The sequence below is a fragment of the Lutra lutra genome, chromosome 18 (genome assembly GCF_902655055.1).
Source record: "Lutra lutra chromosome 18, mLutLut1.2, whole genome shotgun sequence".
Lineage (NCBI taxonomy): Eukaryota > Metazoa > Chordata > Mammalia > Carnivora > Mustelidae > Lutra > Lutra lutra.
This window is the reverse complement of record NC_062295.1, coordinates 36,523,533-36,535,220: the sequence shown is the minus strand read 5'-3', so window position 1 is coordinate 36,535,220 and position 11,688 is coordinate 36,523,533. Positions and strand designations below refer to the sequence as shown.

The following is an 11,688-nucleotide window of genomic DNA, read 5'->3' as shown; positions in this document are numbered from 1 at the left end:
TCTCCACGCACCAGCCAGGCGGTGGACAGTGGTGTGGGCGCTGGAAGCCTCTGGGGGTGCGTAGAGCACCCTGGTGCTCCTTCAGCTCTCCGGTCAGGGAGAAGGGCTGCACCCCATGCTTTTGAACAGGGAAAAAGACAAAAGGCAGGGAGAGCTTGCCCCCTGCCCACAGGGATGGAGCCAGGACTGGAGGCTGAGGGTGCTGGGCTCCAGTCTTGCTCATGCTGCTGATTCGTGGGATACGAACAACTTTCTGTATGGTTTGGTGTCTTAGTTTCCCCAAGCAGTGGTGTTGGTCCACTTTTTGGTGTGAGTCCCTTGGAGAAGGGTTACAGAGGGGCTGGCTATCAGAGGGGCTGTGGTCCAGGCCTGCAGCCTCGGGGACCCACCCACCAGGACCCCCTGGGCAGGTACCACCGCCCCCTCCACCCCGCCCCACCAGGTGGGCGCCCTGGGCAGCCGTGGGAGCCAAGACCTGAAGGCAATGCCACAAAGGGCCACCAGGTGGTGTGAGCACACTGCTCCAGGTGGGTGTGGCCGCCAGGGGGCCGGTGACTCGGTTTCTCTGATCAAAAGGCCCACCAGGGTCCTTCCCTTGGCAGGTCGCTGGGCAAGTACCTGTGGGGTCAGCCTGAGAGCTGACAGGGCAGGAGGGGGGGGTGGCAGCACTAGGAGCAGGGCCCAGCCTCTCCCCAACCCTGCAGGGGTGCATCCTACATCCCCACCCCTGCCCGGGATCCCTGAGACCACTGCACTGGCCTTATTCTGGGGTCTGCAGATGTGGGCGTGGCTGGGAGTGTAAGACCTCCAGCCTCGGACTGGCCCAGAGTGCTTTTGGCACCAATGGTCCTGTCCCCTATCTCAGCCACCCAGCACGGCCACTTCTGGCTTTTGATGTGGCCAGGGCCATTGAGAAACCCTTCATTTCCCTTCACTGACAGGAGCTTGGGTGTAAACAGCCCGGCATGAGGGGAGGTGCCCGCCCCCCCCGGTCCTGGCCCTGGAAAGTTAGAGGGTCCCCCCCAGCCCCGAAATGAACCACTCCAGACAACAGCAGTTCTCCGATTATAGCTTTTTCTCTTTTTTTTTTTTATGAAAAAGATCACACAGAATTCGCCAACAAAATTCCAAAAGAAACTTAAAAAAAAAAAAAAAAAAGGAAGTCCCCCAAAAAACAAAACCGAAGTCTGGCTTTTCCTTCCCTTAAGATTGTCTGGACGAGGCCTCCCGTCCCCCTGGAAGGCGCAGGGGCTGGTAAGTGCTCTCGGGGCCGAGCAGGGGGAGCAGGGCCGCTGCGCCCGGCCGGCCCCCTCCCTCCCTCCCTCCGCCTCTGCTCTCCCTAACTGCTTCTCTGTTCTGGGGACGAGTACAGTACACCTGGGCCGGGTGGGGGGTGTGTGGGGTGTGCTCAGGACAAGGGAGGCCCGTGAAGCTGGGTGCTAGACACTCACAATCTAATAGGAAACAAAAAATAATATTCTGCACGTCAGAATGTGTTTGCTTTCTTTATAATTTCATAGCTATTTTTTCACAGTTTTAAAAAGTTTATATTTATATATATTTATATATATTTATCTTTATATATATAATTAAAAAGTTGACTCCATTTAAAGGCGTATGATACAGGGGCGGGGAGAGTCTCTTGTCTTGGTACAATAGAACTGTACAGGTTAGAGAGCTGCCGCTCCCTCCAGGCGGCCGGGGCCGGGGCTTCAGCACCATTGGGGTTGTGTGTAGTGTACGGACCAGGCCGGGAGGGTGGGCCTCCCCTGGGCCTCAGGGTGAGCAGCCCCCCCCCAACCTGGCACCTGGCTCTTGCGTTGGAGTCCAGGCCATCCTGAGAGGGCAGAGGCCGGGCCCCTGGCCGGAGCCCCGAGCAGGCCTGGCCTGGCTGGTGAGAGGGCAGCCGTCTGCCCCCCCCACCCCATCTCATGGCTGGAGGCTTGGGGTGCAACTCCGTGCTGAGGGGGGTTGGGCCCTAAGAGCCCCGGGAAGGGCCCTCAAGCAGCAGGAACCCCAGAGCGAGTGTCAGTTTGGTTCCTTGAAAAACCCCCTCCCTGCTGCATCCCTGCTGGGCCTTGGCCTCAGCCTGGAGGCGCCTGGGTCCTAAGTCCTGGGGGCCCCGCCCGGCCAAGTGCTTACAAGGTGCTGGAGGGGCTGCCCCAGCCCAGGGCCCAGCAGAGCCATACCCTGATAGCAGAGAGGAGCCCCGGCGGGAGGGGCGCCCGGGGGCGTGGGAGGGGGGCTGGGGACGTGTGCACACGCGTGCACGCACGTGCATGCATACAGGCACACACATGTACACACTCACGTACGCCGGGCCGTCCAAGGGCACACTTGCATGCACACAACCAACGCGCGTGGTCCCCGAGACGTGGCAGTGATGGCGAGGGGTCCCCGTCGGCGCTCGGGGCGCGAGGCAGCCGGCAGGGCGCGGGGCGCTCAGCAGAGCACAGGCACGCCGTCGGTGGAGAAGATCATGCCCGTGGTGGGCTCGTAGGTGCCCGCGAGGTAGTACAGACCCTCGCTGTCCTGGTACTTCTTGGTCTTGAGCATCTGCTCATACTGCTCCAGGCCCACCACCAGGCACTTGTGCGACACAGTCTGCACGTCGTTCTCGTCCACGTGGGAGGACTGGTAGAGGGCGCGCTGCGGGCACGGCGGGCGGGCGTCAGGGCTGGGGGGCCCCTGAGGGCAGAGACAGAGAAAGACCCCTCCGCCCCACCCCAGAGAGGCCGAGGCCAGGGCTCAAACACAGAGAACAAGAGAGATCCGACAGACACACAGACCAACACAAAGGCCCAAAGGCCTAAGGGCCCCAAAGTGCAGGGAGACAGGGCAGCAGACAGCACCAAGCCAGACACAGGGCTGGGGCCAGGGGCCCTGACGCACCCCGTCCATGCTGGGTGCGGAGAGCCTGCGGGGCCTGGCCTCCACCCTGAGTCCCTACCTCCATGAAGTCCTTCCTCTGGCTGGAGGCCCGCAGGGCGGCAGGGAGGCTGCGGCCGGACTTCTGGTCCCAGTGCTGCGTGTGGGACGGACAGAGGGAGGCTGTGAGCCCTGCGCAATCCTGCGCTAGCCCAGAGCCCAGACCCCGCCCCCCCCAGCCTCCACCTCTGGGCTGCTTGGCACCCCCGCCTCACCTGGCCCTCGTGGAGACGCTTGCCTGGGCTGGTCTCCTCGGGGTGGTAGAACCACTTGACGCGGACCACCATGTTGCTGCCCCACGACTCCCACATGCTCTGGATGCGGCCGATGTACGGCAGATTGGGGCGGCCGGCGGACAGGAACACGGCGCAGTCCCCGATGCGGATCATCTCCTTGCCACGCACAATGGCCTTGTAGAAGAGCTTGCGGGCCTTGCCCTTCATGCCGCGGCGCTGCGGGACACGCTGTGGGTCAGGGGGCCCCGGCCGGCCTGCCCCTGTCCCTGAGCTCAGGGTGTCCTGCGGGAGGGGCGGGCTGGGAGGGAGCCGACCCCCTGCTCGCTCTAGCTGGGGAGCCTTCCTCACCCCTCCACACACGGAGCACCTGACACGGACAACGCGCCGCTAGGAGGGGCTTCTGTTCCCTGTTCCAGAGCAGTGCTGGCATGGGCGCCTGGGAGGGCCCGCAGACCCTGCACCCACTGTCCAGGAGACTCGTGTAGCCAGGTCCAGAGGAGGACAGTGAGCCCCAGCAAGGGGACAGGGCAGGCTCCCAGCTCCAGCAGCATCCCACCCCCCACAACGGTCACACAGCCCTTCGGGTCACCGGCTGCACAGCCCCGTTCTTACACCCCCGCAGGCGGCGTGGGGCCGGGAGTCGGCCACCCAGGTGGCCTGATCGGGTGCTGTCCTGGACCACATCCACCCCCCCAGGGACGTTCCTGACTAAGGTCAGCCCGGGGCCCTCATGATGCAGCACAAGGCACACCTCGGCCAGGCCCCGAGAGCGCGCTGGGTTCTTCTTAGTCACTCAACAAACACTTCATAGACTGGCACGGAGACAGACGTGCGGGTCCAAAAATGAAACACACCAAAACGCCAAAACCCACCACAGCCCCAAGCAACTCTGGGGCAACCACCGCACCCCCCAGGACCGGACCTCAGCAGAGCTGAGCCCCCCCACGGAAGCAGCGCGATCCCAAACTCAGATCTGAAACTCCCTCAGCCAGGGCACTCGGCCAGTTTGCCTCAACAGGGGAGACCTACACGCTCATTTCCAACCCGCTGTGGTATCCCGTTTTCGACTTTTAATTCCTTGGACCCCAGTGGGCACAGACTTTCTCAATGCCCTTGTCACTGAACCCTATAGGTCCTGAACACCGCTGAAGTCCTTCTCAGCTCAAGGCTGAAAATAAATTCGACCTGAAGCGGGCGGCTACGGTTACTACACCAACCGGTCTCGGACAGCCACCAGGCTTCCGGCCACCCGTGGCCACTCCCTCCCTCCCTCCATCCACTAGGCTCCCCGGAGGGCCGGGCGGGGGGCATCTACGACAAGGGTGGCCAAGTGACCCTAGACCTGGGCAACCAGCACCTGCTCCCTTCAATCACGGGTGGGCGGGCACCCAATCCAGCCCCCAAAGCGAAAGCTGCGCCTCCTGCTGGGGTCACATGCCACCACCCCCCCCGCCCCCGAGGACAGCTAAGCATGAAGCCCACACCGAGAGTCTGTGGGGTTCTGAGAGCCCCTCTGCATGATGCCTGGATGCCCGCCCTGGGGGCCCATCCCTGCCTGCTTTCTGGCCTGTGTTCCGCAGAGGGGCAGGTCTGGGCCCCACATCACACACAGCGCTGCTGGGGGTGGGTGGGGAGGACACGGCTTCGGACACCAGACCCGGGGGCCACGAGCACAACATGGGATCGCCTCGCACGGCTCATCCCGACCCCCCCCCCATCACCCCCAGTTCTCGGCGGACAGGAGATGGGAGGATGGGCACAGGGCGGCAGACACACGCCCCCGCCCCGCCCCCGGCCTCAGGTACCTGCGTAGGCTTGCCGAACCACTTCCAGAGCTGCCGGGCAGGCAGGAAGGCGGCGATCTTGGGCCGGTTCTCTACGGACGGCAGGCGCTGCCGCTTGGCCAGCTCCTTGGTGGTCGGGAGGTGGACGCCCTCCCTCTTCTTGGGTCGGCTCTTGGCCCCCGCCCCGGCCTGAGCCTTGGCCGGCAGGGGCTGCGGGGGCTGCGGCGGGGGTGCCTGGGGTGGGGGCGCTGGCGCCTTCTTGCCCGGGGAGTGGGCCGAGGAGCGCCCCTTGCCTGCTGGCTTGGGCGCCTTGCTGGGGAGAGCTGGGGCGGCCGACGGGCCCGCCGCGGGGGCAGGCGCCGCCTCGTCGTCGGAGCTGCAGGAAGAGTCGTCGGTGGTGGACGACGAGGACGAGGAGGAGGACGACGACGACGACGACGACGACGAGGAGGACGAGGACGACGACGAGGACGACGACGAGGACGACGACGAGGAGGAGGACGACGACGAGGACGAGGACGACGAGGAGGACGACGACGAGGAGGAGGACGACGACGAGGAGGACGAGGACGAGGACGCCCGGGAGCTAGAGGCGCTGCAGTTCCGACCGCCACCGCCCTGGGCCTCCTCCTCCCCCTCGGTCTCGGAGCTGCTGCTGCTGCTGCCACCGCTGTCGCTGCTGCTGCCGCCGCTCTCCGACTCCTCAGCCCCGTCCTGCTCCGCCTGGCCCTTGTCCGGGCTCTTGGGGTGGCCCGGGCTCTCAAATTCGAGCCCGGCCCCGGGCTCCTGGGCCAGCTCGCCATCCGTGGCCTTGGGCCGGGCGGCCTTGGGCTCGCCGCCGCCCGCGGCCGAGGGGTAGCCGCCCAGGGTCAGGAGGCCCTTGGGCTCCTGCCAGCCCCCCGCCCCCGCGTCCTCTCGCAGCAGCAGGGCCTCTTTGGCCTTCTTGCTTTTGGGCGACGTCACGCCCTCGTGGTCCAGCTTGACAAGCAGCTCGGCCTCCTCCCCGGGCCTCCGGGAGCCCTTGGGGGCCGCCTCTTCAGCAGCCCGCGCTTTCTTGGGCTTGGGCCGGGTGGCAGGCATGGTGATGGGCATGGCGACGAGGGGGGCGGGGGCCAGGACCGCGGTGGGGGCCGGCAGCTCCCCGAAGGGCTCGGGAGCCGGACAGCTGGTGAAAGTAGATGGTGCCGGGCTGGGCTGGGGGGGTGCTGGGCGGGCCTTGGGGGCTTTGGCCCGCTTGTCCGCGGGTTCTGGGGGGCTCTTCTTGGAACTTGGGGTGCTGATGGGCTCCAGGGCCAAGGGGGTACTGGGGACCTCCTCTGTTGGGCCCCCCTCCTCCAGGACGGCAGCTCTATCTAGAAGAGAGAAGAAAAAAGCTTCTGTGAGGCCGGGGCCTGGGGCTTCCTGAGCCAGAAAGCCCTGTTTCAAGCCCGGCCCTGCGCGCCCCTGAGCAGCGCCCAGTCTGGGCTCCCCAGTCACTGTCATCCTACCGGTGGTGACCCCAATGTGGTCCCCAGCTGTCTTGGCTCCAAGCACTTGTCCCCAGATGCTGGAGTGAACCTGACTGAACCTCCACTCTGCCCCCAACAGACCAACCGTGCCTCCCGGGGCCTCTGTCTCCCAATCTGTCACACAGTCCAAGTACCCCTGAGACCAAGTCCCCACAGAGGCGTGCGGCCCGTGCCCACCCATTCCCAACTGCCCCTGGGCCTCGGCCAAGGCCGAGCTGGGGCCGACATACCACTCTTGGCTTTGGTGCTGGGTTTCCGCCCACGCCCTCGTGCCTTGGCGCCGGGCTCCTCTGTCCCCAGGGCGCCGCCATCTTTGCTGTCCCCAGTGTCTTTGCTGGTCTTCCGGCTGCGGCGCTTGGCGCTTGGCACCAAGAGAGCTGGGGAGGGCTCCGCACCTGCCGGGCACACAGACGGGGACTCAGGCCCAGGTCTCTGCTCTCCCGGCCACCCAAGTGTTGTCTGTCGTGGGGGACAGGGGCTGGACAACCCCGTGGCTGACCCCACGTGACCTGCCTGCAGGGGCTGCACGGCTGGGGAGAGCGGCCCCATCTGCAGGGGTGCACAGGTATCTGCACGCACAGAAAGCTCCATGGGGCTCCTCAAATGAACAGCGTGGGTGCAGCTGAGCCAAGACTGCCCCTCAAAAACACGGAGGAAGCTCAAAACCACTGAGCCCTAGAAGTCAGGCAGCCCGGCCAGGGGACCCGAGCTTCATATCACACACAGGGCCGAGGCAGCAATTCTGTGCTCTCGTGGACACCGGGAGCATGGAACATCCAGTACCAGTGACTGGCCTGGGGAGCCCAAGGAGCCCCTTCTTGATGCCGACTCGGGGAGCCCCACCCACGGTTCCTGCCACTGCCACCCCATGGGTGTGAATGGTCCGAACGTGGCCAAAGCCCGGAGTCGGGCTCAGGGGGGAGCCAGGTGTGGACGTGAGGGTCACCCCCGCCCCATCCCTGGACAGCAGAGCCGGCACTCACACTGGATCTTATAGTCGGGAGGCAGGAGACGGATGTGGGAGAGGGGGATCCTCCCCGTGTCCCCATCATCAAACTCCACGGTGATCAAATCCCCGTCATCCTCGAGGCCCAGCAAGCCTGTTGGCAGAAGGGGCAGAGTGAGGGAGGCCCATGGACCCTGCTCTCTGAGGGGCACAAGGGGAGTAGACACCAGCCAGTAAGCAGCCCTGGGCTTGACGTGTGTGAGTACAGGTATACAGTGGTGCAGAATGTGAGCTTCAGAGCACGTGGTCCCAGCAGGAGCACCAGCACTCCCATTCCGGTATCCCGACTCGCTCCCAAGACTCTCCCCCAAGAGTCTCCCCTGAGCAACAGGGGGCGAGGCAAGGGCGGGCAGGCTAAGGGTGTATGCCTAGCGCACAGCAGAGCCGCTCCCACATGCAAACGCCCCGCCAGACCCCAAGGACAGGGCCACGGGCGGGGTGCCGGCCTGCAGCCGGTACACCCCGGCTGCTGAGACCTGGGGTCCCCACAACACAGGCCTATCCACACAGTTTCCGATCTGCTTCCTAGGGACCAGCAGGACCAAAAGGACAGCCTCCCAGGAGAGGGAGGCCAAAGAGCGAGCACAGGACCCCCTGCGAGGGAGGAAGGGGGACTCAGGAGACAAGGGAGCTGGAGAAGCCCCACAGGGAAACCGCAGATTCTCAGGGAAGTTTAAAAAACGGTAACACGGGAAAAAAAAAAACGGTAACACGGGGGCGCCTGGGTAGCTCAGTGGGTTAAGCCTCTGCCTTCGGCTCAGGTCATGATCTCAGGGTCATGGGATCAAGTCCCACATGGGACTCTCTGCTCAGCAGGGAGCCTGCTTCCTCCTCTCTTTCTGCCTGCCTCTCTGCCTACTTGTGATTTCTGTCAAATAAATAATCTTTAAAAAAAAAAAAAGGTAACATGGATACAAGCAACAAGATATGAAACAAAATAATAAAAAAAAAACATGAAGACAGGACACAAACGTTCAAAAAGGAAAGAAGAGAAGAGAGGAGAGGGAAGGAAAGATTCAGAAAATAAGAAAAATCTCTTGCGAATTTCTCCCACGACAGCAGGAATTTCAAAAACTCAAGAGAATGGAAGGGCCAGAAGAGTGCGGTTAGCAGAGGGTCCTCCCCGGGACACGGAACAAACAGTGAAAAAGAGACAACCAAGAAGAAAAAGCTAGAGGTGCCACCGGCGGCCCGGCTCGGGAGTGCACGTCCGAGGGACCAGCTCTCAGGGGCAGGGCAGGTGGCTGGGGATAGAGGACATCTGCTTCACGGAGCCCTCTGCCCCCAAGTCCCCAGCAATGCACACACATGGACTCACACACACACACACGGATGCACACACACACACACACAGACACACACACACAGACACACACACACACAGAGACACACACACACAGTTCCAGCTCCAGAAATAATGACAACATCCTAACAGTTTCCAGAGAGCAAAAGCAAGTCTCCTACAAAGCCGTGGCTGTAATCACAGCATTGAACTTCTCAGACATCAGAAGCTGGGTGACACCGGCCTGGTGACTCTGAGGCGGGGGCAGAAAATCATTTCCAACCCAGGCCTGATGCCCAGCTCAACCATCTCTAAGCACAAGCTAGAACAGCGATCAGGCGCGCACCTAGTGGAAGGATTGACCTCCCACAGGTTTTCTCAGAAAGCTACACAAAGACTCTCCAGGAGAAATGAAATTCTCAGAGGGATGACTGGGGAGTCCCTAGAGTAACCCCATTGTGGCCCAGGGCACAGAAAGCTCCGGGGGACCTGAATCACGATGAACTGTGACCACAGAGACCTCCTGCCCAGCAGCCCCACTCCGCCATCCCATGTCTACACGGAAGCTAGACGGCCACGGGCTGTCCTGTCCTGGGCAGCGGGTCAGGCGGTGGTGTTTTTGGTAAGGTAACAGACATCCACGCCCCCGTCTCCCGGAAGTGTGGGGTCTGCAATGGCTACAGGGGGTGCTGTCCCAGCTCCTATTACTTTCATCAGTCTAGCTCCCCAATCTCTTACTCTGCTAACAGCACCCCAACTTTCCCGGGGGGCCACCATCCCCTCTTCTCAGTCCACATGTGGAATCTGAAAGCTACCATTGCTCATTAGTGTTGGGGGTGAGACCCGCAGCAGTCAGTGACACCCGTGTGACCCGAGCTCCATCCCAGGACTTAAATGGGGATCAGGGATCAAGAGGGCTCCCCTGATGGCAGGACCCCTGAGGGGCTGGTGTTGTGAAGCCAGAGGGCCCTCGCGAGGGCCTGAGGCTGTGGCCATCCCAGGCCTCATAAGTCACTCGCGTCTGTGCCCAGTCGCGGTTGGGGCCTGACCGAATGGGGGAATGGTGGACACTGGGAGGACGTCAGGGGGCCCACCTCGGACCACGGTGCCCGGGTATAGGCAGCGGTACTGCTGGCTCCAGTAGGCCGCAATCCTGGTCCCCTGCGGCAGGAAGCGGGTGGAGGCCGGCCTCACATCATTGATCTGGAAAAGCCAGGGACTGAGCGCCGGGTCGACCAGGAATGGCCCCGGCCCCCACCCACCCGGCCGCTGCCACCCCAGCCCTCACCGCCTCCTGCAGCAGCTGCTCCAGACAGTAGATGTGGGGCCGGTTCCCACGTTCACCCTCCACCACCACACGGTATCTGCAAGGCCACAGCATGGACGCGCTGATAGGACGGACCCTGTGGACCCTCCTGCCCACCCCGAAGTGCCAGCTCTGCCCCCCAGACCTCCCAGGTGGGACATTGGAACCTGGGGGCCTGCAGACACCCTGTATAAACCTGGGGCAAGTCTTTCCCCTCCTGGGTCTGTTTCCTTCCCAGATGGAGAGGGGTTCCGGGTCCAAGAGAGGCCGGCACATCCTGGGGGCTTCCGGGGCCATTCACCCAGCTCTGGGAAGCAAAGCCACCTGCCCCCAGGGGCCCGGCACCCTGGACATGGGACCAGCCGAGGGTCCTCAGGCCCTGAGCCCAGCGCCGCAACCCACGCAGCCCCCCAGGGCCCCACTCACATGTCGGGAGAGTGCACTGTCTGCACGTGCCCAGCATACAGCAGCTTGTCGTCCATGGGGATGAGCACACGCAGGCCGTCCTTCAGCTCGTCCTTGTCGATGATGCAGGAGCGTGGGGCTGCAGAGGGGGCAGTGGCGAGGCAGGGCTGGAGCCAGGGGGCAGCCAGAGACCCACTCTCCCTGCCCCAAGCTCCTGTTCCCCCACCCCTGTAGGCTGTGTGTGTACACGCGTGTGCCCACCCGTATGCCGGACAGGCCTTGTGCAGGGACACACAGTGGAGCCATGAGCAGCCTCTCCCGTCCTGACCCAGGCCTCTGGAAAGCTTCCAAGCAGGGAGGAACCAGAGGTGACAGGCTGCTCGTGCTGGCCCTCCTCTACCCTAGAGACCACGGCTGCTGGGGCCTGGGCAAGAGGCTCCAGGTCACTGTACCCCTGCTGGGCCGGCTACCCCTTCAGCCAAACGTCCAGGACGTTCCACCTAGAATGTGACTGATCCCGCGGAAGCCAAACCCCAAACTTGCCAGCAAGGCTGTCAGCCCTCACTGGCCCCTTGAACCACCTCCAAGCCTGTCCTCATCCTGAAGCTGCCTCTGCCCCTCGGCTTGAAGGCCACCTGATCCTGGCACCCCAATTCCAAGTGCAGCTCAGTCTTCCTCCTCCAGGCTGGGCCACACTGCTTCCGACACTCAGGCCCACTCTCCTGCCCCATGGGACCCTGAGCCTGGCTCCACCCGCCTGCGACCAGGCTAGACAAGCCCGCACAGGTCACTGGGCTGCACAGAATGGCCCGCCCACCTGCCCATCACCACCTGCACCCACGCCACAGCCTCTCCGTGGGCGCGTGGACTGCCCACCCCTCCGTGCCCAGCGTGGTCACATGACTTCCTCTGGCCAGTGGCACAAGGGAGGAGCTCCCACTTGCCCTCGGGAGCCTCTGGCAGCACGGCCATAGCGCCAAGCAGTCCCTCGAGCCCTCCTGCTGCTGGAACTAGCCCAGCTGGCTTGCAGACAGGGGAGGACAGACACCTCCCGCCATCCACCACTGCGAGGCTGTCACACACCACAGCTGACTCCCGGCTGGGCGGAAGGCCCACAGCCCTGCTTGTCCTCTCGCTCCTGGCTGCCCCACCCAACTCACATCCTCCAACGCCCCTCTGAGCCCCAGACCCCGGGGGGCCGCATGCCAGGCATACGTCGCTTCCCGGGGACAT

At 63.5% G+C, this 11,688-nt stretch overlaps 1 protein-coding gene across 3 annotated transcripts in view; it reads right to left on the bottom strand.

Moving 5' to 3' along the window:
* Window positions 1–1,358: 1,358 nt before the first annotated feature.
* Window positions 1,359–11,688, bottom strand: part of TNRC18 (trinucleotide repeat containing 18) — an 85,373-nt gene continuing 75,043 nt past the window's right edge. For all 3 annotated transcript variants that reach the window (XM_047713171.1, XM_047713173.1, XM_047713172.1), the window contains 9 exons: window positions 10,477–10,594; window positions 10,033–10,108; window positions 9,839–9,947; window positions 7,440–7,556; window positions 6,687–6,851; window positions 4,970–6,300; window positions 3,144–3,380; window positions 2,951–3,025; window positions 1,359–2,649 (listed from right to left, as the gene is read on the bottom strand). In XM_047713171.1, coding sequence (XP_047569127.1) covers window positions 2,443–2,649; window positions 2,951–3,025; window positions 3,144–3,380; window positions 4,970–6,300; window positions 6,687–6,851; window positions 7,440–7,556; window positions 9,839–9,947; window positions 10,033–10,108; window positions 10,477–10,594 — 2,435 coding nt within the window. In that variant the 3' untranslated portion in view covers window positions 1,359–2,442. The remainder of the gene's footprint in view (window positions 2,650–2,950; window positions 3,026–3,143; window positions 3,381–4,969; window positions 6,301–6,686; window positions 6,852–7,439; window positions 7,557–9,838; window positions 9,948–10,032; window positions 10,109–10,476; window positions 10,595–11,688) is intronic.